The 23,828-nt window shown below is 42.0% G+C and overlaps 1 protein-coding gene across 1 annotated transcript in view; it reads right to left on the bottom strand.

Moving 5' to 3' along the window:
- The window catches only part of BUB1 (BUB1 mitotic checkpoint serine/threonine kinase), a 44,311-nt gene that overhangs the window by 1,747 nt on the left and 18,736 nt on the right, over positions 1-23,828 (bottom strand). The window contains exons 6-22 of the mRNA XM_073336764.1: positions 23,634-23,683; positions 23,333-23,523; positions 21,942-22,102; positions 21,204-21,559; positions 18,507-18,565; positions 17,988-18,125; positions 16,408-16,503; positions 15,153-15,243; positions 14,668-14,749; positions 12,830-13,010; positions 11,256-11,343; positions 8,896-9,134; positions 8,236-8,376; positions 4,232-4,347; positions 867-1,028; positions 471-628; positions 204-381 (exon numbers count right to left, since the gene is read on the bottom strand). Coding sequence (XP_073192865.1) covers positions 204-381; positions 471-628; positions 867-1,028; positions 4,232-4,347; positions 8,236-8,376; positions 8,896-9,134; positions 11,256-11,343; positions 12,830-13,010; positions 14,668-14,749; positions 15,153-15,243; positions 16,408-16,503; positions 17,988-18,125; positions 18,507-18,565; positions 21,204-21,559; positions 21,942-22,102; positions 23,333-23,523; positions 23,634-23,683 — 2,487 coding nt within the window. The remainder of the gene's footprint in view (positions 1-203; positions 382-470; positions 629-866; positions 1,029-4,231; positions 4,348-8,235; positions 8,377-8,895; positions 9,135-11,255; positions 11,344-12,829; positions 13,011-14,667; positions 14,750-15,152; positions 15,244-16,407; positions 16,504-17,987; positions 18,126-18,506; positions 18,566-21,203; positions 21,560-21,941; positions 22,103-23,332; positions 23,524-23,633; positions 23,684-23,828) is intronic.

Below are 23,828 nucleotides of genomic sequence, written 5' to 3'. Positions count from 1 at the left end.
CCATACAAGGCATCCCGACGCCTTCAATGAGGTGGAAGTGCGCATGCTCAGAGGCAGAAACTTAGAGCTGCGTGAGTTTAGGCACCAACAGGGAGTGACAGGGGTTTTGTGGATTGCAGGGAGCCTAAAACTTATGCTCCTAAATCATAGATTTGTGGATTGGGGCCAAGTGCTCAGGTTATTACATCTATGTAATCTCATACCTGGTAGTTCCATGGTTTCTGTGTCAGCATTTCGATACACTGAAATCCAGATGTCTCACACTTTCCTGTAAACACAGTTCCTTCAGGAAAGAGTTTCAGGTCTATACTTTGACCCAAGTCAATGACTGTCAGACCATGAGAGAGACTGTCTATGTCACAGGTGTCATTATCCAAAAGCCTGCAGCAAATGAGTAAATGATTGCCACATAATTATTAAAACCACAGTAGAAAAGGGTAGTAGTTTTGGTACTAAAGGGAAATACTTGCCTTTCTCCAAGTATGAAGTTATCAGGTTTAATGTCACCATGAATGATTCCACAGTTATGGAGCTCTTCCACCATATATAGAATTTTTACAGCAAAATAGATTACTAGTGCTTGAGGCATCACTTTTTCAGGAAGCTTTTTGTAAATATTTATAGTATTCTATAAACAAAGATATGGGGATGGGAAGAGAGAAAGAATGTCAACCACACCAAAAGATAGCTTTACATAATATACATTGTAGCTCCGTATTTCCAAAACAGAGTGTTGGAAAATAAACCTACAACACGTGTTTTTGTAAAGCGAAGAGGAACAATGGATTACTATGCATTGTAATATATTTTAATTCCTAAAAGGTTACAAATATGCCTCTTCAGTCCACAAGTCTTAGTGCACCTACCAGTAAAGTTCCATAGTTGTATAGCTCACCAACTAATATACTTCCGTTTTGGAAGAAGTGAGCAGAATAAAACTGGATGTAGAGATGTCGCACACTTGGTTTAAGCCTCTCCATCAGCTGAAATGCTATATAGAACTCCCAAGGGTTTGCAGGCTTCTGCACCTGTAACCAAACACTCCATATTAAATAGTGATATAATCCAATGGGTTTCTCTAGTAAATTGAAGGAAGATGGGAAAATCTTCCCATATAATTACAGTGACCTAAGAGCTTGGGCATTTTTCTTCTTATCTAGATAATAAGTTCTAGAACCATTAGAAGAAGTTGTTACTCACCTTGTGCAGTAATGATGGTTCTTCCAGATGTGTGTCCCTATGGGTGCTCAACCGTAAGTGAGTCTGAATCCCTGCACTGCTGATTGGAGAACTTTGGCAGCTGCATCTGTTTGGCCTGAGAATAAGCTGCTTCCCCCACACCCCTCCGTTCTCTGTCACAAGGCTAACCAGCCAGTTCCTTCTCTACCACACAGTTGATAAGAACTCCAAAGTAGAGGGGAAGAGAGTTGGTCACGGAGCACCCATAGGGACACATCTCAAAGAACCATCGTTACTGCACAAGGTGAGTAACTTCTTCTTTGAGTAAAAGCAGCAAAGAGTCCTGTGGCACCTTATAGACTAACAGACTATAAGCTTTTGTGGGTGAATACCCACTTCGTCAGATGCACGAAAGCTTATGCTACAATACGTCTGTTAGTCTAGAAGGTGCCACAGGACTCTCTGCCATTTTTACAGATCCAGACTAACACGGCTACCCCTCTGATTCTTCGAGTAAGTGTCCCTATGGATGCTCTACTGTAGGTGACTCCTGAGCAGTACCCCCTGCCGGAGGCTGCGGCTTTTGAATCAAATTTATTATGGATGATAGAACCATGGTGCTGAATTTGGTGTCTGGAGCAGAGTCCTCTAGTATGGCATAGTGTTCAGCAAAAGTTCAGCAGATGCCCAGGTAGCTACTCTGCAGATTTTGGATATAGAGATACCCTTGGAGAAGGTGATGGACAAGGAGACCGATCTCATAGAGTGTGTGCAGATTGTGGATGGGGGTGCTAAATTGTGAATGTGGCAACAGAGTTTGATACAGTTTGAGGTCCATTTGATGAGTCTTTGAGCTGAAACTGCTATGCCTTTATAGACCGATCCACAATGGAGAGGAAGAGTCTCAGAGATTTTCTAAAAACTTTTGTCCTGTCCAAATAGAAGGCCAAGGCCCTTCTTACGCTGAGAGTATGGCAGACGGCTTCCCTATTATCCTGATGGGGTTTGGGATAAAAGGTGGGAAGATAAATAAGTTGGGTCACATGAAATGCGGAAATCACTTTGGGGGTAAATTTCAGATGTGGTCTGAGTGTGACCGTGTCAGGGAAGAATGCTCCATCAGAGGCGCTATCTCCCTTATCCTTCTTGCCAAGGTGATGGAGATCAGGAACGCTGTCTTCATGAAAAGGTGAGTTAAAGAACAAGTGGCCATGGGATCAAATGGCAGTCTTGTCGGTCCTTTTCACACTAGATTGAGATCCCACTGTGGGGTAGGAAGTCTGGATTGGAGAAAGAGGTTTGTGATGCCTTTGAGAAATCTCTTAATAGTTGGGTGGGAAAAAAACTGAATACCCTTGCTATTAAGTGTACTTAGGATATACCCTGTCATGGGGAATCCCCAGACAGGTGCCTGAAGAAAAGAACAAACTCTAAAATAAAGGGATGGGGTTTTTTTTTAATAAGTAATTTCTTTATCCCTTTCTTTCTTGTTGTTAAAGGGAAGCTCCAAAAGGTAGCTAAAAACTAACAATTCTAAAGAAGTTAACAATCCACGAATGGACAGCTAAAGCTCCATCTCTAGCCAGGGGTGACTGGGAAGGAACTGAGGAGGGTTCGTGTGCACAGCACTGGATAGCCTCATGGCAGAGCATGAGGGGTGGCAGCACATGTGTGGGGTGAAGGGACACTGCTACGGAAGGTCTCTGATTAGCAGCGCAGGGATGCAGACGCACCTACAGTGGAGCACCCACAGGGATGCTACTCAAAGAAGAATGTTTGTTTAGGCCAATTCACAACTTCCACCTTGCCGAAATTTAATATTACGGGTATCTCTCATTTAATTCCCTGCCATGGCAGGGTCTTGCTGCACCTTAGTCCTTCCATTCTCTGCCTGGTGGTGTTGGTGGCCTGTGATATACAGCATGTCAGACTAGTTGATCTGGAACTTTCTGGCCTTGAACTCTATGACAGATCTTGAAAAGTGCTCGAACCATTCAGTTCACAGCAATATGATTGCTCATGTGGTTAGAAGCTCTTATTTCTATATAGATTGTCTTTTATTTAAAATAAGACTAAAATTGTCATTTAAGCCTACTGCAGGCAGTACACATCTTGCTTACAGTGACAATTTATGACAAATAGCCATAGAGGAGGCTAGTTCAACACTGGAAACCCAATTTCCACTTCGCATTAAGTACTAGAACCAAGGAATCTATGTACTGAAACCACTATCAGGTTAAAAAAAAAAATCACATTTAAAAACTTGCTTTTCTCATTCTTTGAAGTAGAGGGTGCAGAGAAGAGCCAAACAAACAAACAAAAAAACCAATATTCAAGGGCTGGAAAAAGGCTGCCTTACAGTGAATTATAGGAACTCAATCGTTTTCGCTTATCAAAAAGATTGAGAGCTGACTTGATTAGCACCTAAGTATATTCACAGGGAAAAAATACCAGGTATTGGAGGGCTCTTTAACTTCGCTGTGAAAGGCATAACAGGAACCAATGACTGGAAACTGAAGCCAGACAAAGTTCATTTAGAGCAGTTGTTCTCCAACTTTGCAGATTACTGTACCCTTTCAGGAGTCTGATTTGTCTTGTGTACCCCCCCAAGTTTCACCTCACTTAAAAACTACTTGCTTAAAAATACAAAAAAGTGTCACAGCACACTATTACTGAACATTTGCGACTTTCCATTTTTATCATATATTTATAAAATAAACCAATTGGAATATAAATTTTGTATTTACATTTCAGTGTATAGTATATAGAGCAGTATAAACAAGTCATTTATATGAAATTTTAGTTTGTACTGACTTCACTAGTGACCGTTGTAAAACTAGGCAAATATCTAGATGAGTTGATGACCGGAAGACCTCTGCGTACCCTGAGCGGTACGTGTACCCCTGGTTGAGAACCACTGCCTTAGAGGTTAGGCACTTTAAGGAATCCACTTAGTTACACATCTCAGACTATTGGTTGAATTACTAAGGGACCTCAGCGAAACCAGCTCTAAAAGTTATATGACAAGCTATTCAGAACCAAAGCCACTTACCTTTAATATTACTTTCTGGTTATTTTTAGGGTTATTTGTATCCAGGACAGAAGCCTGATAGACATGAGCAAAAGCCCCTTCTCCAAGTAAGCAATCCACATGGAATGATTTAGAACCTTTGGCAGTTTAGGAAGGAGATGAAAGATACAATAGATTAATGAGTTCTATTTACAAAACTTCCTCTTCAGCAAAGCTTTCTAGATAGAATGAACTGGCCAAGCACGTTACAGCAGCACTGCACGTTATTGCTTTGGTGCATTATAAACACCTTTACTGTTGGTCTCGGTGCTGTGTAACAAACAGGTATTAAATAAGTTTAAAACCTCAGAAGCTCCATGGCACCCTCATATTGCAATTACAATAATGCTTTCTAGGAGGTGTGTGGCAATTTTCTCCAAAAAAGACAGTAATTTTGGAGTTTAGTGTATCCAGTCTACACAAATCCACATCATATATCATTTGCAAGCTTATTTTATGTATGTTTACAGGTGGTGTGCTGTGAAGCTGTCAAGAAGTGCTGTAAACGAGATGAAACAATGGTATCCAAAATTAGTTTCATTGTTTGCAGTTCCAGAAATACTGCAATGTGACTATGACCACAGTTTTTACTGCTTAATTTCAACACCTTAAGATGGTGTTTTATTGGTCAAAGCTACCAAATGACAATGTATTAAGAGATTTTTTTTACTGGTTTTGCATGGGCAAGTATTCCCCCCCATCCCCGAAATGATGCAGCTGTTTAGAACGTGGCAAAAAATGGCAAATAGCAGCATTTTGCAATATACCAACATGAAATATTTTCTCATGGCATAGTCTTAATTGTTGAAGTATCTCACTAGTGATTATAATAGTTATCCATATTTTCAGCTTAAGTTTGCTAACAAGATCAGTCTGGCATTGAAGGTTGTGTACCAGTCGCAGCAAATTGTACTGCATAGTTCAAAATATGTATATCATTAGTATATATAGAATCATAGACTATCAGGGTTGGAAGATACCTCAGGAAGTCATCTAGTCCAACCCCCTGCTCAAAGCAGGACCAATCCTCAATTTTTGCCCCAGATCCCTAAATGGCCCCCTCAAGGATTGAACTCACAACCCTGGGTTTAGTAGGCCAATGCTCAAACCACTGATGATGCTGACGGAACAATGAGAACAAAGCTGAATTAGGCCCTCAGCTGGAAGCTCAAGCTGAAAAAATCCATGAACTAAGAGCATGCAACAAAGAAACTACAGTGTACATCAGAGGTGCCAGGACTGCCATACAAATGATGGCTGGAGGCAAATGTCATACATTAGATCAGTGGTGGATTAGCCACTGGGCCGACTGGAGTCCATGCCCCGGCCAACTAGGGGCCCCTGGAAAAAATCTGCTACTGCTGGCTGAAGGCCTCCCCGGGGCGCTGACCCTGTTGGAAGCTCCTGGGCGGGGGATGCTCCAGTGACCCCCAACCTCTCCGGGAAGAAGCCATGGGGTGGCAGGGAAAGCCCCACCGCCCGCTCTCACTCCCCACTGTGGCCCAGGGCCATGGCACAGCGACAGAGTTTCTTCTGTCTTGGGGCCACAGTGGGGGCAGAAAGGAGCAAAAGGGGCTGTGGGGGGGAGGGGCATGAAAACCACAGAAAGTCAGTGCCGGACAGGATTTAAGGTTGGACGCAAGAAATGCTCTGTACCTTCATGGAAAAAAATTTCTAAACATGGCATCCAACAAGCAATCACCTGTAAAATTCTTCTGTGAATATATGGCTCAAAAGACAACAGAGTGTAGGAGCACACCCAAACAGAAACACTCCTTCTTGCTGGAGGCTTTTTTAGTGGTGAAGCAGCAAAGTCCATCTCCAGAACAGGAATTGAAGAAGCTCAAGATTTGTACAGTACTCAAGATGAAACGGATACAAGGATGCTTCTGCATGCTGTGTGCCTCAATATGGCTTTTGGGTCTCTTGGTATCAAAGATACCATAATAATTAGGTCACCTGATACAGATTTTGGTCCTCACTGTTCACTACTTTCCAAAAATGGAACATACAGAGAACAAATTAGCAGCACAGTTAACAAGCATCGCTTCATACCTATGCATGCAATTTGGGACGCACTCACTCATGACTTCTGCAACATAGTTCCTGCTATACACTCATTAATAGGGTCTAGGGAAAAAAATCTGTTTAATAATGCTGTCAAAACAAAGGGAGCTTACCACTTCAGAGATCTTGACAAACTGGGAGTGATGGACAAGCTGCAATTTCTGCAGCAAGGAAGTTGGTAACAGTGCTGTATGATCAGACTCAGAAAGAAAAGGAGAACCACAGAGACCTGAATTGCTTGCACCGCAACCTACCCACCAACAAGGACAAGTCAGTGGCCAAACTTCCACTATGCAAGGATGGTTTTGAACAGCATGTCAAAAGAGCATCTTGGAAAACAAAGATTTGGATAGGTAAACCTGATATTGGATCACCATTGCAATACAGATGGAAAAGTGTGGATGACAAATACTTCCTGTATTCTTCCAGACCCAAAAGCATCTGAGCTTTGTGGCAAATTGCCAGCACTCCTTTGATGGGTCTCGCGCTCTCTCTTCTTGGGGAGGGTTCAGGGCACCGTTTCTCGCCCTGAACTGGGGTATTAACTGCCCCACTAGTGTCCTAGAGCAGAGGAGTGGAGAGCAAGGGACCCGGGCCCACCCTCTACTCCGAGTCCCAGCCCAGGAGCCCTAGGGATAGCGGTAAACTGCTTGAACTAGCAGTTCCTTCCCCTGGGCTACTTCCCTCTCCTGCCCTTCAGCTTGTGGGGCTTCCTGCCCTCCCTCTGCACAAATCAGGTGTCCCTTTACCTAGGGCCTTGGTCTTCTTAACCCACCGCAGCACTTCTCTGCTCCAACACCAATCCACTCTGCTTCAGCTCCTCCAAACTGCTCCAACACCAATCCACTCTGCCTCAACTCCTTCCCTTGTCTAATTGAAGCAGGGGGGTTTTATCAGGTGACTGACTTCAGGTGCTTTAATTAATCTGCAAACTTTCTTCCCTCTACAGGGAATAAGGCTCCCTTCTAACACTCTCCTGCTGCCCTCTGGCCATGCTGTATCACAGCTTCTATAAGACCTTATTTGTTCCTGTACCAGTAGGGGCCACTGCACAATCAACTGTGTCTGTAGTCAGAATCATCCTCCCTGCACAGAAATGCGTACATGCTAAGGCAATGAACACTGTGGTAACCCAAGCATTCTTGACAGAGATCATAACAATGAACAAGATAATGAAGTTGACTAGAAACGTCACCAGTGCTATTACATTTCAATGATACCTAAACAAATTTATTATCAGATTTGTTGTTACCATTTAGATTGTTATTGTGATGTTTTGAGGCCACAAAGAAATCCAATTTTAAGTCTTGAAATTATATATAGTCAGTAAACTAACAGAAACAAATGCAAATATTTCAAAGTGGTCATTTTAACATATTGGTGTCATTGTTTATCCCTACTTCTATGGTAACAGCACCATTTGACAGCTCCACATCAGACCTCTTCTTAAAGTAGACATCATAAGCTTTCAAATGATGAGCAGGTGTGTAGAGAGGGTATATTAGGTTAACCAAACTGGTGGTGTCTGCTGCTTGCCTACAACTGCATGTGAGTAGTCAGACACTAAAGTGTATCCCATTAGTGGGAACACTAACATTTAAGTCATGCAGGTATGCTGTAATTACTATAACATACAACATCTCTGTTGAAATAGGATTATTGTTGTTCCATACAAGCCTCAGAATTCCATGTCAAGTACTTTATTGGTTCCCTCTCAGAGACAGAGAGGCTGATAATATCCAAATACAGCAATTTTTAAATGGGTCCACTGTTGAACCCTAAGTTCTTTAAACAATCTGGGAGCCATTTTTGGAAGGTTTTCTGAATAAATGTAAAAGAATTTATTTTTTTACTGCCCAGTGTATCTAAAGCAATTTTCAGACAGAGTGCAATCAATGTGTCAAAATGGCGGTTCTTACCCAGTGTAAGTTCAGTCTTCAGTTTGACAGTGGGAAGACTGGATTTCCATTCAAAAGTATTAGAGTAGGTACTCAGTGGTTTAGGTAGCCTTGATAGAAGTTTGCGAATTAAGCCCTCGTCCCAAGGGTTTTCAACAATGACTTCATGGAAGGGAGAGAGAATTTGTAGGCTGTATGTAAAATGTGAGTAAATAGAGGAACACAAGTCTACAATCTAGTGATAAGCATGAATGACAGGTTATCCTACCATGAACCCTTATGTATGTCTTGGTTTTGATGATCCAAGATTTAGCTGAGTGGGTGAAACAGTTTAATAAAAGGAATATAAAAGCTATTGTTACCTGAAGACACAGGCATTAATAAAGCCAAACCTTTGGACCTGATCTGACAGAGGAGCTGAGAGAATCCTCAGGTTCCAACAAATTCAGTGGAGTTGAGGGCACTCAGCACCTCACAAGATGCAGGAAATATGCAGCCTTATCCCTCCACATGCTGTTGGATCATTACTCATAAGGAACACTTTTTAGAGAAATTGCAAGACGTTTCATAGATTCATAGTTGCTTGCTTCAGACCACTGCGCATTGGAAGGAAATACTAAGTATATACAGCTACCTAAATCCCAGCTTTAACAGAGGAATGATACTGTTGACCCTTAGTACCTGGAGCTTTAACATTCTGGTATGTCCTGTCCTCTGCACACACGGGAACCTGTGGAGTACTGACTGACTCTTTACATGCAGTTAACACCATCTCCTCATCTGAATATCCCCTGGCTGCTTGCAAAGTCTCCAACACAGCCTTCTCAGTAGCTAGTTGCTGGTTTAACACTAGAGAAGCAGCTGCAGAGGGTGCATTTCCTGACAGATATCCTTGTTCTGGGCTCTGCTCCAACACTGGGCTACATATTTAAATACAAAAAACATTAAGTTACTTGCCAATAATGAACTGGCCCTCCCTATGTCCCAAAAAAGATAAAAACATTTAAAACAATAAACTTATGTTTGCATTCTTTTGCCCCAATGTCAATAATGGCATGTATCTGTATTCCTTTAAATTAATCTCACTGCATTTTTGTATGTTCTTGAAAAAATGTATGTGAAACACATCCTCACGCTTCAGGGCTTGAGTCAACTACTTTAATGCCTAGGGTTCAGGAGAACTTTCCCAACGGGTAGGGCCCCCATGTACTCTGATTCCCCAGCCACAGATTCCATCCCTTGCTGCAGAGTTGTGGTCCAGATTATCTATTTCCATTTAAAACAAGCAAGCATCACTTATCCAGATGCATGGACAATCCCAGACAAATTCCCAGACAGTGAAGGACAGCATATTCATACTGAAAGAGAAAAAAAGCAAGAGCTTTTGCAAGAGGCTCCTCTGCCATCCACAGGGTTCCCCATGTAGCTATTTGGGATACTAGCGTTGTGTGGAAGCCCTAATTAACTACCCAAAAGGGCTTTAATATAGAATTGAAATTTGCGTAGTGCTGCCTCATGTCCTTCCAGAATGTGGAGAGTAGCTAAAGTCAAATATCTGAAAACCCAGGAAATAAAGTTAAAGTATATACATGCTACCTCTGTAATGCAACCTTCACTACCTTCTTTGAGCAATGCCCCATCACAACACATACTAACAAGCACCCAACATTTACAAATGATACAGAACACTGACCTTCAGTGCTCCCCTCCCAGTGTCCAGCACCTTCTTTGTCAAGGCAAAACTTTGGTTTATTTCAGGTACAGCAGAGAGGAATGACCTGCACCTGGCCTACACTCAAACACTGAGCCTAGCCCAAGTCACCCCACGACACAATTCACTCCCAACTTGCTAAATGATACCACCCTTAACTTGAGAATTCCTCTGAGACACTGCCTTCACTCACCTCTCACCAACACCTGGAGAACATTACTGAATATGCCTACAGGTTACCGACAATCCCCATTGCAAGAAGACACCCTTGTGCACCTCTGAGAGCTACAGGACTCCGAGCAAAGACATACTTGATCTTTCAATGGGTGTGCCTGTCCTACAGTACCCTCTGGCCAGGTATAGCTCTGCAGCAGCCCTGCCTCTGTCTCCCAACTCCACAAAGGCTTTATTTTTGTCCATTAATACCCCTTCTTCCCAGGGCCTAATTTATTGGCCTAAAACACAAAATAATGCTCAGCCCTGGGGCTTGTCTCTTCTCCGCCTTGAGCCTGGTCTCTGATCTCTTCCTGGCCTTGGCAGGCTACTCTCAGCCCTTCCTGGCTGGAGTCTTTTCTACTCCCATGGAGTCTGCTCTCCCAAGCCCTCAGCCTTCTGGCTCTGGCTTTCCAACCCAAACTTTTTCCCATGCTCAAAGGTCTTACAATAGACCTGTGTGACTATTGCTCACAGCAGTTCTAGAATCTTCTCCTGTTGCTTCCTTCAGGACCCTTTCAGCAGGTCCTTAATTAATCCTTTCCCTTACCTCAAATGACCCAGGCTCAGAGACTTGGCACCGTGAGGTTTTTTTTTTTTTTGCAGTGTAGACGTACCTTCAGTTACTCGGATGTCTTGCTGAACAAATGCATTTCACTCTTTGGCAGGTCAGTTTGGGTCAACCCATGTTACAGTCCCCAACTTTACCCCCATAATTTCTGAAATATTTCTTTCCCAAAGGGCAGTGGGTACTGTGCACTAACTTAGATCAATTCAAAGCAGGCAATATTAATTTGGGAAGGATTAGAGTGACAGTTTGAGCCACAGGTGTGCGCAAAAAAAAATATTGTGAGCACAGGATTTTGATAACATGATTTTCGGGGAGCTTTATCTCTCTAACCCTAAGCTTAGCTAATCCTACCCAGACCCTTCATGAGGCACAGCAAAATTTTGAGACAATCTGAGTAAGCATGTGGATTCTAGAGCATGTAGAAAAACGCATCTATGAAACAGCAGGTATCCATTAACTGTGGAAGAGGTGCCGAATCTGCTATCATTCAAGAAGTCTTCATTTAGGCATTTGAAATCTCAAACATCTGAACAAGTCGTACTGTACCTTAGCTTCCTGGTATTGGATGCCTCCATGTACTGCTCCTCAGAAGAATCCAGAACCATCTTACCATCATTGTTGTGGACTGCATTTTCTGAATAAAAGTGCATGACAAGTTTGTCCCACTGCTAAAGAGCAGTTTGTGAACTATAAGTGATTACAATAAAATCCAGTATAACTCAGCACAAACATTTGCTATGGATTGTGTGACTAGCTAGCAAGAAGTTCACTGGAGATTTTAGTGAATTTTGGAACAGAAGTACTGGAACATATTAACCCATTCACAAAGTAGTGAGAACTCCCAACCCAATGGTTTTCCTCTAGACTTCCATGAGTTCTGAGCAAAAGCACCTCTAAAATTCAAGTCATTCATTTACATGACTAACTTAGCTGTCCAGGATTGACGATTATGGCCTACGTGCACTAGAAGTCACTGTTAAACATTTAATTGAAAAACGTTGCTGTGGACAGCATCAGAGTCCCAGAATGTTGACTGCACACTGAATCAGAGAAGCTTTTAAATAGGCACTGAACCCATTTTGAAAAGTGTTCTGCTTCTGCTCTTGCAGTAACAAGTACAAGTCCATGGGTTTAAGTTTTCTTCATTCCAAACGTTAAAAAGTGAGAGGAACGCTTCTTCTATATTATTTAGCACAGAACGTTACTTGCAAACGTTTTTCAGCACTCGACACAACAGATGTTAATATCCTGCTGAGAGATGTTTTTAGATCCCCTCTACAGGTTTCTTGACCCCAAAACTACATCTAAAAGCCAATATTGAGGGAACATGGAAGCTGGCATTTGGACAGGGGTACAAACAGGATTCTTTGGGCAATCTCAGCTGCATTTCGAAATGTTTTACCCTTATGTTACGGACATGCTCTCACTTATTGTTTGGACAGAGTTCTTGACCCAAAGAACCTTCAATTCAGTTTAAAGACAAAGACAGAACAGAGTGGAAAGACACGTGGGGAAGGGGCAGCAGTAATACAAGCTTGTATTTCCTTTAGAATGGCTGTGTGTACAATTAGTAGGTACAGCTATGTTTCGTTAATGAGACCTACAATCAGTGGCAACAGGCTCAGGTCCCTGCCTGCCCAGTCAGTTGCCAGTGCTCTGTCAGCACTATGGTAGGAGCCGTTCTTAAGGAGGGATTTGGAAGGTGTGGCAGCGTTAGGGTTTGAGGGAGGGCATTCCACACAAGAGAAAAAGTATGGAAGCAACCATGAAGGAGAAACAGACAAGCAAGGAACTTAAGATTTGACTCCTATTGAAGGGAGTTTTCAGGAAACAGTAGTTTAGGAGGTTTTTAGGAACTGCTCATCAGGGAATCCTTGCAGAATGGGAAACTGCTACCTTCTCTCCCCCACCAAATTACAACTCCCAGAGGAGCTTTGCTGCTATGTAGGCTCATTCTCCCTGCTACTCTTTTTCCTGAAATTAATTAGCACCCACATACTGTAATGTTGCGGGTCATGAACTCCAAGTAGCTGCTGAGATCTGGGAAGTGAAGCTGGCACAGGGCCGGTGTAAAGCAGAGGTGAATCAAATACACATCGTTTTATAACGTAATCCTTTACCTTTGTCCTCCATGGCTTGCCACGAGTGCGCTGACAGGTAGCCAAAGGGGGTTGAAGCAAGCTGTGTGGCTCGTGCAAAGTCTCTTGTGCTGTTGGGACTGGGCGCCAGTGTTTTGTTATTACAGTGCAGAGCCCACACAGTGGAGTCATCCATCAAGAACTCTGTTGTCCGAGTTCCTTCCTACACAGAAGAATCAAGCAGTGTTCACCAAGGAGCTAGCGACAAGTCTGTGATACCTGCAGTTCATGCAGGACCTCACAATGCTTTTCCAGCCAACAGTCATCGAGACCCTCAACATGTTGACACAAATGAGAGAACCAATGTATTCTGGTCCGACCTTCTCCAGGCAGAAATACAGTCTCCCCATTGCTAGCAAAAATAAGCCACCGTGGCCACCTCTGAACACTTGGACTTTGCCAAATTCCAAAGCTTAACCCAGCCCAGAGGCCAAGGAGCAGGACTAGTAAGGCACTACAGCCCCCGACTACTCTAGTCATTGTAGTACTGAAGCACCCTCTTCCACCTCCCCACCCACACAGATGCACATTATATTCACGTGCAGACCCATGCTCAGCTCCCGACCACTCAGAGGAGTGAAACTCAGTTCTTCCAGGGACAACTTCTCTCCTCAGATTAATTTTGTTGGTCTTGGGGACTGCTGGGGAAGCAGGAAGGGGAAAGAGAGAAGAAAGGAGAGAGGAGCAGAGAAAAGCTGCCAAGAATCCCTGAAGGTCAGCAGCCCACCCTAGAAGCTCAAGGCAGAGCTGTGCAATGAGCTGCTACTGAGGGTGTGCAAGGTAGCTGGATTGGAGCTATGACAGAATATGAGACCTTAGATAAACCAGTGCACCTGATAGTCAGAGATAGCTCTCTGTAGTCTCTCAGAGCAATCCACTAGCTTTGGCGGGGACAGCCCAGCAGTGTCCCCGCCAAAGCTAGTGGATTAGCTCTGAGAACACAAGAGCTATCTCTACTATCAGGTCACTGGTTTATCTAATCCAGTATTCTGACAGTGGCCAGACCACAACCTTCACAGGAAGGTACAAGAAAGATTGTTGTAGACATTTAGGGAACAAGCTGCCCAGGTGGGTTAGGAAGAAATCTGTCAGTGGATAGCTTATACCCAGAAGCATGAGGTTTATTTCCTTTCGTTATCCTAGCAAATGCAGCTGTGGATATTCACATTATCTGCATAATTGTTACCCCCTCTTTTGAATTCCACTAAGCACCTTAATGATCTCTTTTTTAAACCGAGAAGTCTTAATCTTCTCATTCTCTCAGTGAGATTTCCATGCCTCTAGTCATTTTTGTAGGCAGTTCCTAAGGCCAGAAAAATACTTTAAAAGTCAAAGCAGGGCTTCAATGACTAACATAAATCAGGAGGGCTTATGTCAGACACTAGCAACAGTGGACAAGGACCTGATTTTGGGATCCTTTGGCCTCCAATTCACATTTCCAGCCATGTGACATTTGAACTGGCAACATTTAATTCCACTAAATGCAACATCTGGGCCATGTGTTACCATAGTTTTCCCATTTATAAAAACATTTCAGTAGAAGGACGTTGTGTTTATGGGATGGGGAAGTCACACTCCCGGAAACATACCCCAGGGCTTCAAGGTTTTGCAGATGTCCAGTGACTTGCCTATGAAATTTCTAGGAGACAAAATTTAATATGCCAGGGATTCTTTGTGCAGATACAGATTAGCAATTTTGCAATGCTGGAATAGAATTGCAGATCACTACAGGTTAGCACTAAAGACAACCACTTCAATGCCCTCCAATTCCACATTACTCTACTAGGCTAAGCTTTGCTAAAAATAAGCATAACACTTACTTTTGATTGCTCAGCACATCTGAGTAAGGGATGTTCTCCAAAGGCTCTGACCCGGGCAAGCTTGTTTTTTTGCTGTGGGAACCTAACAGAAACTGCTGTTTAGAAGTCGTTTTAGCAGAATAACCTACACAAAAGTTAAGAGGCCAGAGCTGGTATTAGCTTTCTAGAAAATTGGTCTGCATACCTGTCATGGTCTCAGAAAGTAAGCTGCTCACACTTACCAGGCAAGCCACACAAGAACCATGATCACAGTAACTATGTTCAAGAAGACTTCAGCCATTTCATGGAGAAGCAGCCAAGGCCTTCTCATGTGGCATTTTCCCAATCTTTGGGAACCTTATTTCCTCTGTACACTTCCTAAATTGAAGATCTAAACAGACCGATAGTGCTAATGCAGTCATAGCAGGACTAAATGGAATGGCACTACTGACCCCGCATGGTATGCCGGAGACAAGAGATTCAATTTGTGACTAGCTTCTCTTTACCTATTGTTTTCTTTTTCATTCTCATCTTCAAAAACGGAAAAAGCAGACACAACAGGGGCAGTTGCATTAGCTTTCATGCTTTTACCAGGCTCTAGAAAACAAAGAAAGAATTAAGTCAATATTGTTTCAGCTTTACCTAAAAAGCAACATAATAAATGGCTACATCCTCATCCCTACACAATCAGAGAACTGAAGGGAATGGAAATGCTAGCTACTCCAGCATAACACATGTTCCAGTAGCATATTACATACGCATCCTTTAGGCAGAAGACTATTCTCAGTCCCAGGGTGGGGATGGAGCAAAAGAGCGTCTCTCTCAGCCTGAGACAGCTGTAAGGGACAGACCTGATAGGTTCTAAAGAAAATCCCTGTCTGCTCTAAGAAAGGGCAAGCTAACAGGATCAGCAAGGGGTTGAGGTGGGAAGGAAGAAAAATTAAAGGCCACATGGTCCTGCCTCTTCACATCTCAGCCATCTACCTGAAGCATCCTCAGAGTTTTCACCCAGTGGAACAAATCAGTTTAGTTTTTGCTATACTAAAGACTACAGGAGTTTATTAATGGAGCTTCTTCCACTCCAAAGCCATAACCGGGCTTATTGTGCAGAGAACTGAAACCCTACTAGGAATTGAGAGCACGCTGGCTCAGAAGTACAGGACTGGAGGAAATCAGTCTCCATTCCAATCTCAGCATGCCAATGCATTGTGCTACAGCTAAATTGCCAGGTTAACTGTATAATTAATGAAGGCGTGCAGTTAGGATACTAACATTTGGCAAAGAACACTATACACATCATAGTCTAAATGCGGTCCCTCCCCGACCCAACACAAAAATGCTAAACTGACCTGCACACAAACTTCAGAGTAACAAGAGAAGGAAAAGTTAGGGTGAGGCAGACCTTTCTTCAGGCTGAAATTTTGCAGATCAAACAGAGTATTAACTAGATCTTTTCTGGAATTGTGTTTCAAGTGCCAGAGAAATAGTTACAAAGAAGCAACAAATTATTTAAACCCAATTTAATGCACACTCTTCTACAGCATTTCGTAGGCAACATAAGTGTGCTTATACTTTTCCTAATCCTTTGCACAAGAATTTAGAGCCTTCCAGTAAATCAGATTCATGATATGAAATTCTTCGGGATTAAGCTTCTTCCATTTCCCATGCATAGCCAAAGGACTGCTCTCCTCCCGCACCAAAACTAAATAGGGCACAAACATTTATTTTGGGTTGCAGTGTGATTGTGGATAAAATACATACCACTTTTTCTACAATAGGCCTCAAATTTCTCCTCATTTTCTTGAAGAGAAGACATTTCAGGCAGGATAGGTGTCTGAAACATGTCCATTAAAAATCCTAACAAGAGAAAATAAACATGTCAAAACAGCTGCAGAAGCACCTTTCAAAAGTTATAGGATTTTTCATTATGGACAAACGTCAAAGGTAAGAAAGAGAGCACTAATCATTGGACTGTCTTTCTGGACTCTGTATTTAAACACCTTCAGCAGGTGTTGAACAAAACAACAAATAATGGAAACAAGAGTGGACTTTTATATCTTATTGAGTACCATGAAGTTACCTAGTGTTTCAATGAGGCTTAAAGTATAGTTAATAGTTTTATTTCCTAGTGGATCCCTCCAATACCTGAAGAGATTAAGACATTTCGAGCCAATGAACAATTTTCATTTCTCTGAGATATATACAATTTGAATTAAACTGCAGTCAGTTTTTTGGTCAGTGGTTAAGATGCTTTAATATTGAAAGACAAAAACTGGTGACAAGTAAGTTTTCAAAGGGATACAGTGGGATCAGGATTGTATTGCTCTACGTATGACAATAGGCTGATCAGTATTTCTGTATTTCCTTGTTTACTGATTATAAATATTTATATTTAATGTCTGGAAGGAGAGGACCATAGGGGTGAACCAGAAGAATAGTCTATAGTATGAACATAGAAGGAAGCAGGCCAGAGAAACAGCAAAGAATTGGGAGATTAGTACCAACTGCTTTATATAGGGGCCTGGCCTGAAACCTAGTAAGTGGATAGGACTTGGTTCCCCTATTAAACCCAACAAGAGGGTTTATTAAGACCTTGAGTAAGTGAACCATACTCAGTGACCAAGAGCTGCATGGCCTAGCTACGAAGGCTGGCCTCCTGAGGCGCTGGACCTTTTAGCACCCTGAAAGGGGACAGGACTACCAACAACCCAGCCAGAGCGCTGAGGTTGTGACAAAGGACCAAGAAGTGAGCTAGACAGCCAATGCTCCACCAGAGATTGATAAAAATGGAGGCACACTTGCTGTTGTCCAGTTTTATCACAAGGAGCTGCTGAAGACCAAAGGTGACCATTTACACAACTAAATTGTCCATTCCTTAGCTCTCCACTATACCAGTCTGTTATAGTTCCTCTTGACTTGGAAACAGAAACTGCTTGGCAACAGCATTAGACAAAAAGGATCTCAGGCTTTGCTTCAGACAGAACCACAGCAGGATAACAACAGTAATTTAGATCCAGAGAAAGATTCTATTAAGACCATGGGCATTTCTTTCAGTACTTAGGCTGCTCAGTAAGTGGAGAGCTTTGTACCATCCCCCAACACAAAACATTAAAACGGGACACATCATGTTGTTCCAGATCATCCAACCCATTCCAAATGGGAAAGAATTCATATTGTGCTAGTAGTCTTATGGTTCCCCTTTGCCAACGAAGGCATGGGTATCCTAAAGCCAGTTTCTAGTAAGTAGCTTTGTTTTTAAGAGGCTATCGTGCAATCTTGGCTCCACTGGAATCTAGGACAAAAGAGCCCAGTGGAGCTAGGATTTTACCCCACATACTTACCCAGTGCTTCTTTAGTATGAACAGTGGGTGAGGGCTGCACTTTGAACGGAGTTGCCTGCATCACTCCTCCCAGTGAGGAGTTCGGGGTGGCTTGAGAAGCATTTCCAAAGCTGACAGAAGCATTTCCAATTCTAGGTGCTAAAAACAGGAGAGTTTAAACAACTTTTGAATATGTCAAAGCAGATTCTGGAACCTATCATTTTCCATGGTTTGGTGGTAAGCATCAGTGTTCCTATACTATTTAATGCAACTAGCATTATGATCTGCAGACACAAAGATTGGAGTACAATGCTGTTCTATGCATGTCGATCAATTAAACTTGTCTCAAGTGCATACAGTGGCATTATGTATAACTGCAACATAAACTGACCTCTAAATATCTATATTAAATATTGGTAACTCCCAAGTAAGAAGACTTGACTCATTGACACAGGAAGAGCTGCACTGTATGCATCCCCAGGCAGAATAAATAAGACACATGCAATGGGATCACTGTTTTTGAAACTGCTCAGTAATTACCTTCTTTCATCTCTGTGCAGTGATCTAATTTGAGACCAGGAGTGCTCACATTTGAGTGCCTTCAAAGGAAAGGGTAAGAGTGTTAGTCTGAGAGGGGTTAAAAAAAAACACCCCTCTTTAAATGTATTCTAGTTTCATCTCAGACACTTCCAGTAACACACTTCAGCTTTTTGAGCATCATGTCTCCCAGCTTGCGTCAAATAAAAGATGTTTGTCTTTCCCTGAGGAGAGTTCCTGATCAATAAGTATTGTAGTGGTTTCATGATGGGCTGTTCCCAGACAGTGATATCCCCATGCTCGCACTATAACTGCACTTTCTTTAGGAAAGCTGCAGTCAAACAACTAGATCCCCATAGCCAGTGGCTCTCGACCTTTCCAGATTACTGTACAGTACCTGTTTTCAAGAGTCTGATTTGTCTTGCGTACCCCCAAGTTTCACCTCGCTTAAAAACTTACAAAATCAGACATAAAAATACAAAGGTGTCACAGCACACAATTAGAATATAAATATTGTACTTACATTTCAGTGTATAGTATACAGTATAAACAAATCATTATCTATGAAACTAGTTTGTACTGACTTCACTAGTGCTTTTTATGTAGCCCATTATAAAACTACTAGGCAAATATCTAGATGAGTTGATGTACCCTCTGGAAGAACCCTGCGTACCCCCAGGGTTGAGAACTACTGCCCTAAACTGCAACACTGTTATGGGATGGATTCAGAAGGGTAAATGTAAGCAGCTGGTAAAAACAAGTAACTTAAAAGCTGAAAACATAGAAGTTGTAATATTAACAAAGCAATTAACACGGAGGATTTAAGAAAGCAAGAAGTGTCTTCTCAATCTTAGAAAACAAAAAAAGTCTTCTTCATTGCAACCCATAGAGCACATCTGGATAATACAAGCAGCCTCCTTCAGCAAGGCTCAGCATTTGCAATGCTAGAAGCCCCGGGGCAGTCTGGATACTGTAAGAAGGGAAAGCAGGGTGTGCTTACAAAACAGAAGTGTGATGAACTGGAAGCAGTGGAGCTAGTCATTACAGTCTTACTAAAAAAACCTGGAACTATGCAATATTCTGCTTAAGACTGATGTTTACAAAGTTGTCAGTTTCAAAACACTGGACCACTTGAAGTTTTGATTTGGGTTTTGCAAATGTTCCCTAGAATTTGGTCCAGCAGTTCATTTTAATAGCTATTACTATATTTGAAATGTCTTACAATGATGCCTAGTATTGGAATCATAAGTCACAAAATATAGGTAATAAACTCAGAGTCCCATAAATCCTAAATAGAAGGAATGTTCCCTACAGATTTCTAGCATGTCTACTAATGGGCTCAAAGTCTACAAAGAAGTTGGGGAATTCATTTAGTTCATTCTTTCAGTGGGTACAACTAAAATTCCAAGGCCAGAAAGGACCAGTGTTATCATCTAATCTGACTTCCTGTGTAACACAGGCCATGGAACTTCCTCAAAACAATTCCTAGAGCAACATCCAATCTTCATGTAAAAATTGTCAGTGCTGGAGAATCCACCGTGACCTTGGGTAAATTGTTCCACTGGTTAATTACTCTTACTGTTAAATTTATGCCTCATTTCAGTCTGATCTGGATGCCTTGTGGTGGAATCTTCATTCTTAGACGTTTTTAAGGTCAGGCTTGACAAAGCCCTGGCTGGGATGATTTAGTTGGGGTTAGTCCTGCTTTGAGCAGGGGGTTGGACTAGATGACCTCCTGAGGTCTCTTCCAACCCTAATCTTCTATGATTCTAAGGCATTTTGATGCCTTATGGGAGTGTGACCAGTTATTAAGCTTTGCTAGATGTAGCTTGAATCCAACGACAATTCTGCAGCATGGTTAGGTTCAGTCTGTCACCATCCCATACAAGTCTTTCTAATTTTCCTCCTTGCATTGTAGTGGGCCACCTTACTTCTCCAGCTCATTTTTTCCTTCTTCTTTCAACTCAGTTGCACACTTAAGCTTCTACTCACAGCTACATGAGCCAATAATTAATTCTTTGGCATACCATAAGTGAAGGCAGGATTGTGAGAACAGTGGAGCTTTTTCCCCCCTCAGAGCTGCACAGCAGAAGGAGAGCATTGCTTATTCACCCAGCTTGTCCCTGTTTGCCCCCAAAATGGTGTATTTTAGACAAGCTAAGGATATTGGGGCTGAATAATTAAAGTTGTACTTGAAGATTACTTTAGCACTTTGATTACCACAACTTAGATACAGACCATGGCAGATAGGAAGTAGAAGTAGTACTTCAAGTTAAAAGTTGAGACTTGGAAGAGTTAGATATTTCAATGACTATATTATACATATTAGCAGAATTGCATTTTCTAAAATGATCCCTATAAAGCATTGGTGTCACAGTTTTCTATCCTTGAGAGATACTTTGTAGTAATATTCAGTATTGGGGGTATTAGTTCCACAAAAAGAATCCTCACTAGGGAGTTTGGGTGAGATGTGTGACAAGAAGTTTGGGTTATAAAAGAGGCCAACTGGATATTTAACACTTAATTCAGACCAGCTGATTTCCTTTAGTGCCATCAATAGTTTCACAGTAGGACTAGCTGCAGAGAGTTTCAACCTATCAAGGATAGGAGCAAAATACACAGCTAAAGTAATGTAGTCTAATTATAAAAAGAGTCTGAGCAACATCTGAAGCAAGAATTAGAAAGGCCATTTGTACTTACTGCTGTCCAACAGAATGGCCATGACTGAAGGCGGAATGTTCCTGAATAGGCTGAGACACAGCATCACAACTCTTGAGCTCAAGTTGTAATAGAGTATTCTGGAGTTCTCCAAGATCTAGTTTAGCTTCGCCTGTGACCTTTTCATATGTTACCACTGATAGTGACTCTGACATAGACTGATGGCTAGTAGCTTCAACAGGCTGTGGTACAGAAGTATCTGCTGTTGAAGTACTTGCTGCAGCCCTTGACTGCAACTGGTCTTGCTCCAGGCACCATAAGGTTTGCAGATTTGTCGCCTGAGAAGGTGCTGTCCAATCTTGCTGTAGAGCAGGAATTGGTTTCACACATGGATCAACCTTTACAAGAAAAAAAAAAAACAAAAAACATAGAGGCAAACTCTTGTATCATTGCTAAACTGCTCTTGTAGCCATCCAGAAACAAAAAAGTAATCAGTCTTCCATACAAAGGTAACTTTCACATGTAGCTAAAAATAAACCCTTGGTGGTCTAAGTAGGCTTTTGGTTTAATAGTTACAAAAAACGTTTTAAAAATTGCATATTGAAAGCCATGTCAGACAAATACAAAACAGGAAAATAGGTACGTCAGTGAATCTTGATTTCCAAGTTAAATTAGCAAAACATGTGGGTTAAAGTTAGACACCCAAGTTAGACATAGCAAGAAAGCTAAACTTTACTACTTGATACAAAAGTGCTGGTGCTGATCAGAGTAGATACTTACCACCATTCTATCTGGAACAGACTGTAGCATGGATGCCTCTTCCAGCTTAGCCTCTGGATAGTCTTTGGTCAGCTGACTGAGCTGTTCCAGCTTCTGTTGCAAGAACTGCATTTCAAGGATGGCAGATTCTTTTCTCTTTGCATAGTCCCTCTCTTCTTTTTCTGAAGGTGGTAAGACCATAATAAGCAAAACAGGCAATGAATGTCCATTTAGGCTTTTCTCTCCCCACCTCAGATATGAGGTGCTTTAGTTTAAATAAAATACTGATATATAAAAAGCTGTTACAATTTAGGTTGCTACAGGGAAATAATGTGTTCAAAACTAAATTAATCAGGAAATAGAAATAAAACCACACAGCTACATACATCAGCTTCTCACACTCCCACCAGCCCTACTCTGAGCTAGTCAACAGTAGACAACCAGTGTCACAGAACTCTATCTTCTCGGGGTAAATGTTTGTGTTGGGTGACTGTTTCCTTGCTTGTGATTTTATTTAGGTGTTTTCCCTTTTGGGGTTCTGTATTTCTCTAAAATTGATTTGTGAACTATGTTCGTTGCATGGTTTGTAGAGTAGTTATTGTTTACTAGGTAAAGGTACAGTACCGTTTGTGTGTTTTGCATGGCAGAAGGAAGAATTAAGGTTGTCTGGGTGTCGCTTCCATTACTGTCATTGAGCACGCATTTGTTTGCAATAAGGATGGCGAAGGTGTGAGATGATCTATGCAGTTGTATGGTGCTGAGTGGAATTTGTGCTTAATTTTCAATTTAAAAAGGGAAATTCAAATATTTTAAAATGGACCTGTGAGAAATGTAGAGAGAGTGAGTCAAGTTTAAAGCTGTCTACAAATACCTCCTGGCTCCCTTCACTATCTCCAGTAAATCTGGGAAAGTCAAGCCTCCTGTGGTTTGTAAGAAGAAGGTAATCAGCTGCTAGACCACATAGGCTGCTCTTGGCCCCTCAAGTGCCACTCCTTCCACCCCTCAGGGGAGAAGGGAGAGAGTGTGCTGTACTATATTGGAAAGATGGGTTTGAGAAGATTGACTGGACACTGCCACTGAAGTCAGTTTAGGGAATCCTGGACACTGCCACTGAAGTCAGTTTAGGGAATCCTAGTCCCATTCTCTTGCTCTCTTATCAGGTGGGCTGAATGGCACTGCCTCCCAGAAAGTTCCTCAAGTCACAGAAGGAATTCATCTGACACATTCACTGATGTTTACAGGGTCCCATGTATGCCTTTTCTACTCTTTGGACAGGAGAGGGGATGTCAGATTTGGCCTAGGAAGTGTATGCAGGCCTCTGAATAGGGTCAGCGATGAAGAGTTACTTTAACCAACTAGTTTTCCCTGGAGATAAGGACAAGGACATTTCTGAAGGGAAGTAGATAGAGTACCCCATTCTTTTTGTCGTCTCAATCTTTCTTGTTTTCGGTAAACAATCTTCGCTCTCACTTCCTCAAATGAAAGCTCTGAACCTTCACAGATGAGCATACTTTTATTGTACATTGCCACTTGCTCAAATTCATTGGAGGTTGAAGATAGCTTTGGAAGAACTGCTGACTTTGAAATGTAGGTAAGATACTCTCTGTGGAGAAAAAAGTGTGAAAGATGCATTCAAGTTCACTATGAAGGACTTTGATTATTTTTTAAAGCACATTTGTCTAGCACACTTGAGTGTGTATTAGTGCTACTTACACTTTTCCTGCTCCATCCTGAGAAGACTGAGCTGCAGAAAGATTTGGATCCTAAAAAGGTAGAAAGAAGCTTTGAGAGCCTAGTCTTAAAATGTCCACCTATTTTGTTCAGCCAAGAATTCAGGAAATCCACTTTTCACTGTTGAACACTTTGTGATGCCCAGAATATAAAATCTGAAAGATGTAAGACATATTG

Source organism: Lepidochelys kempii, chromosome 3, assembly GCF_965140265.1.
Source record: "Lepidochelys kempii isolate rLepKem1 chromosome 3, rLepKem1.hap2, whole genome shotgun sequence".
NCBI lineage: Eukaryota > Metazoa > Chordata > Testudines > Cheloniidae > Lepidochelys > Lepidochelys kempii.
Note: the sequence above shows the minus strand (reverse complement) of the source record. Positions and strands in the feature narration are given on the sequence as shown.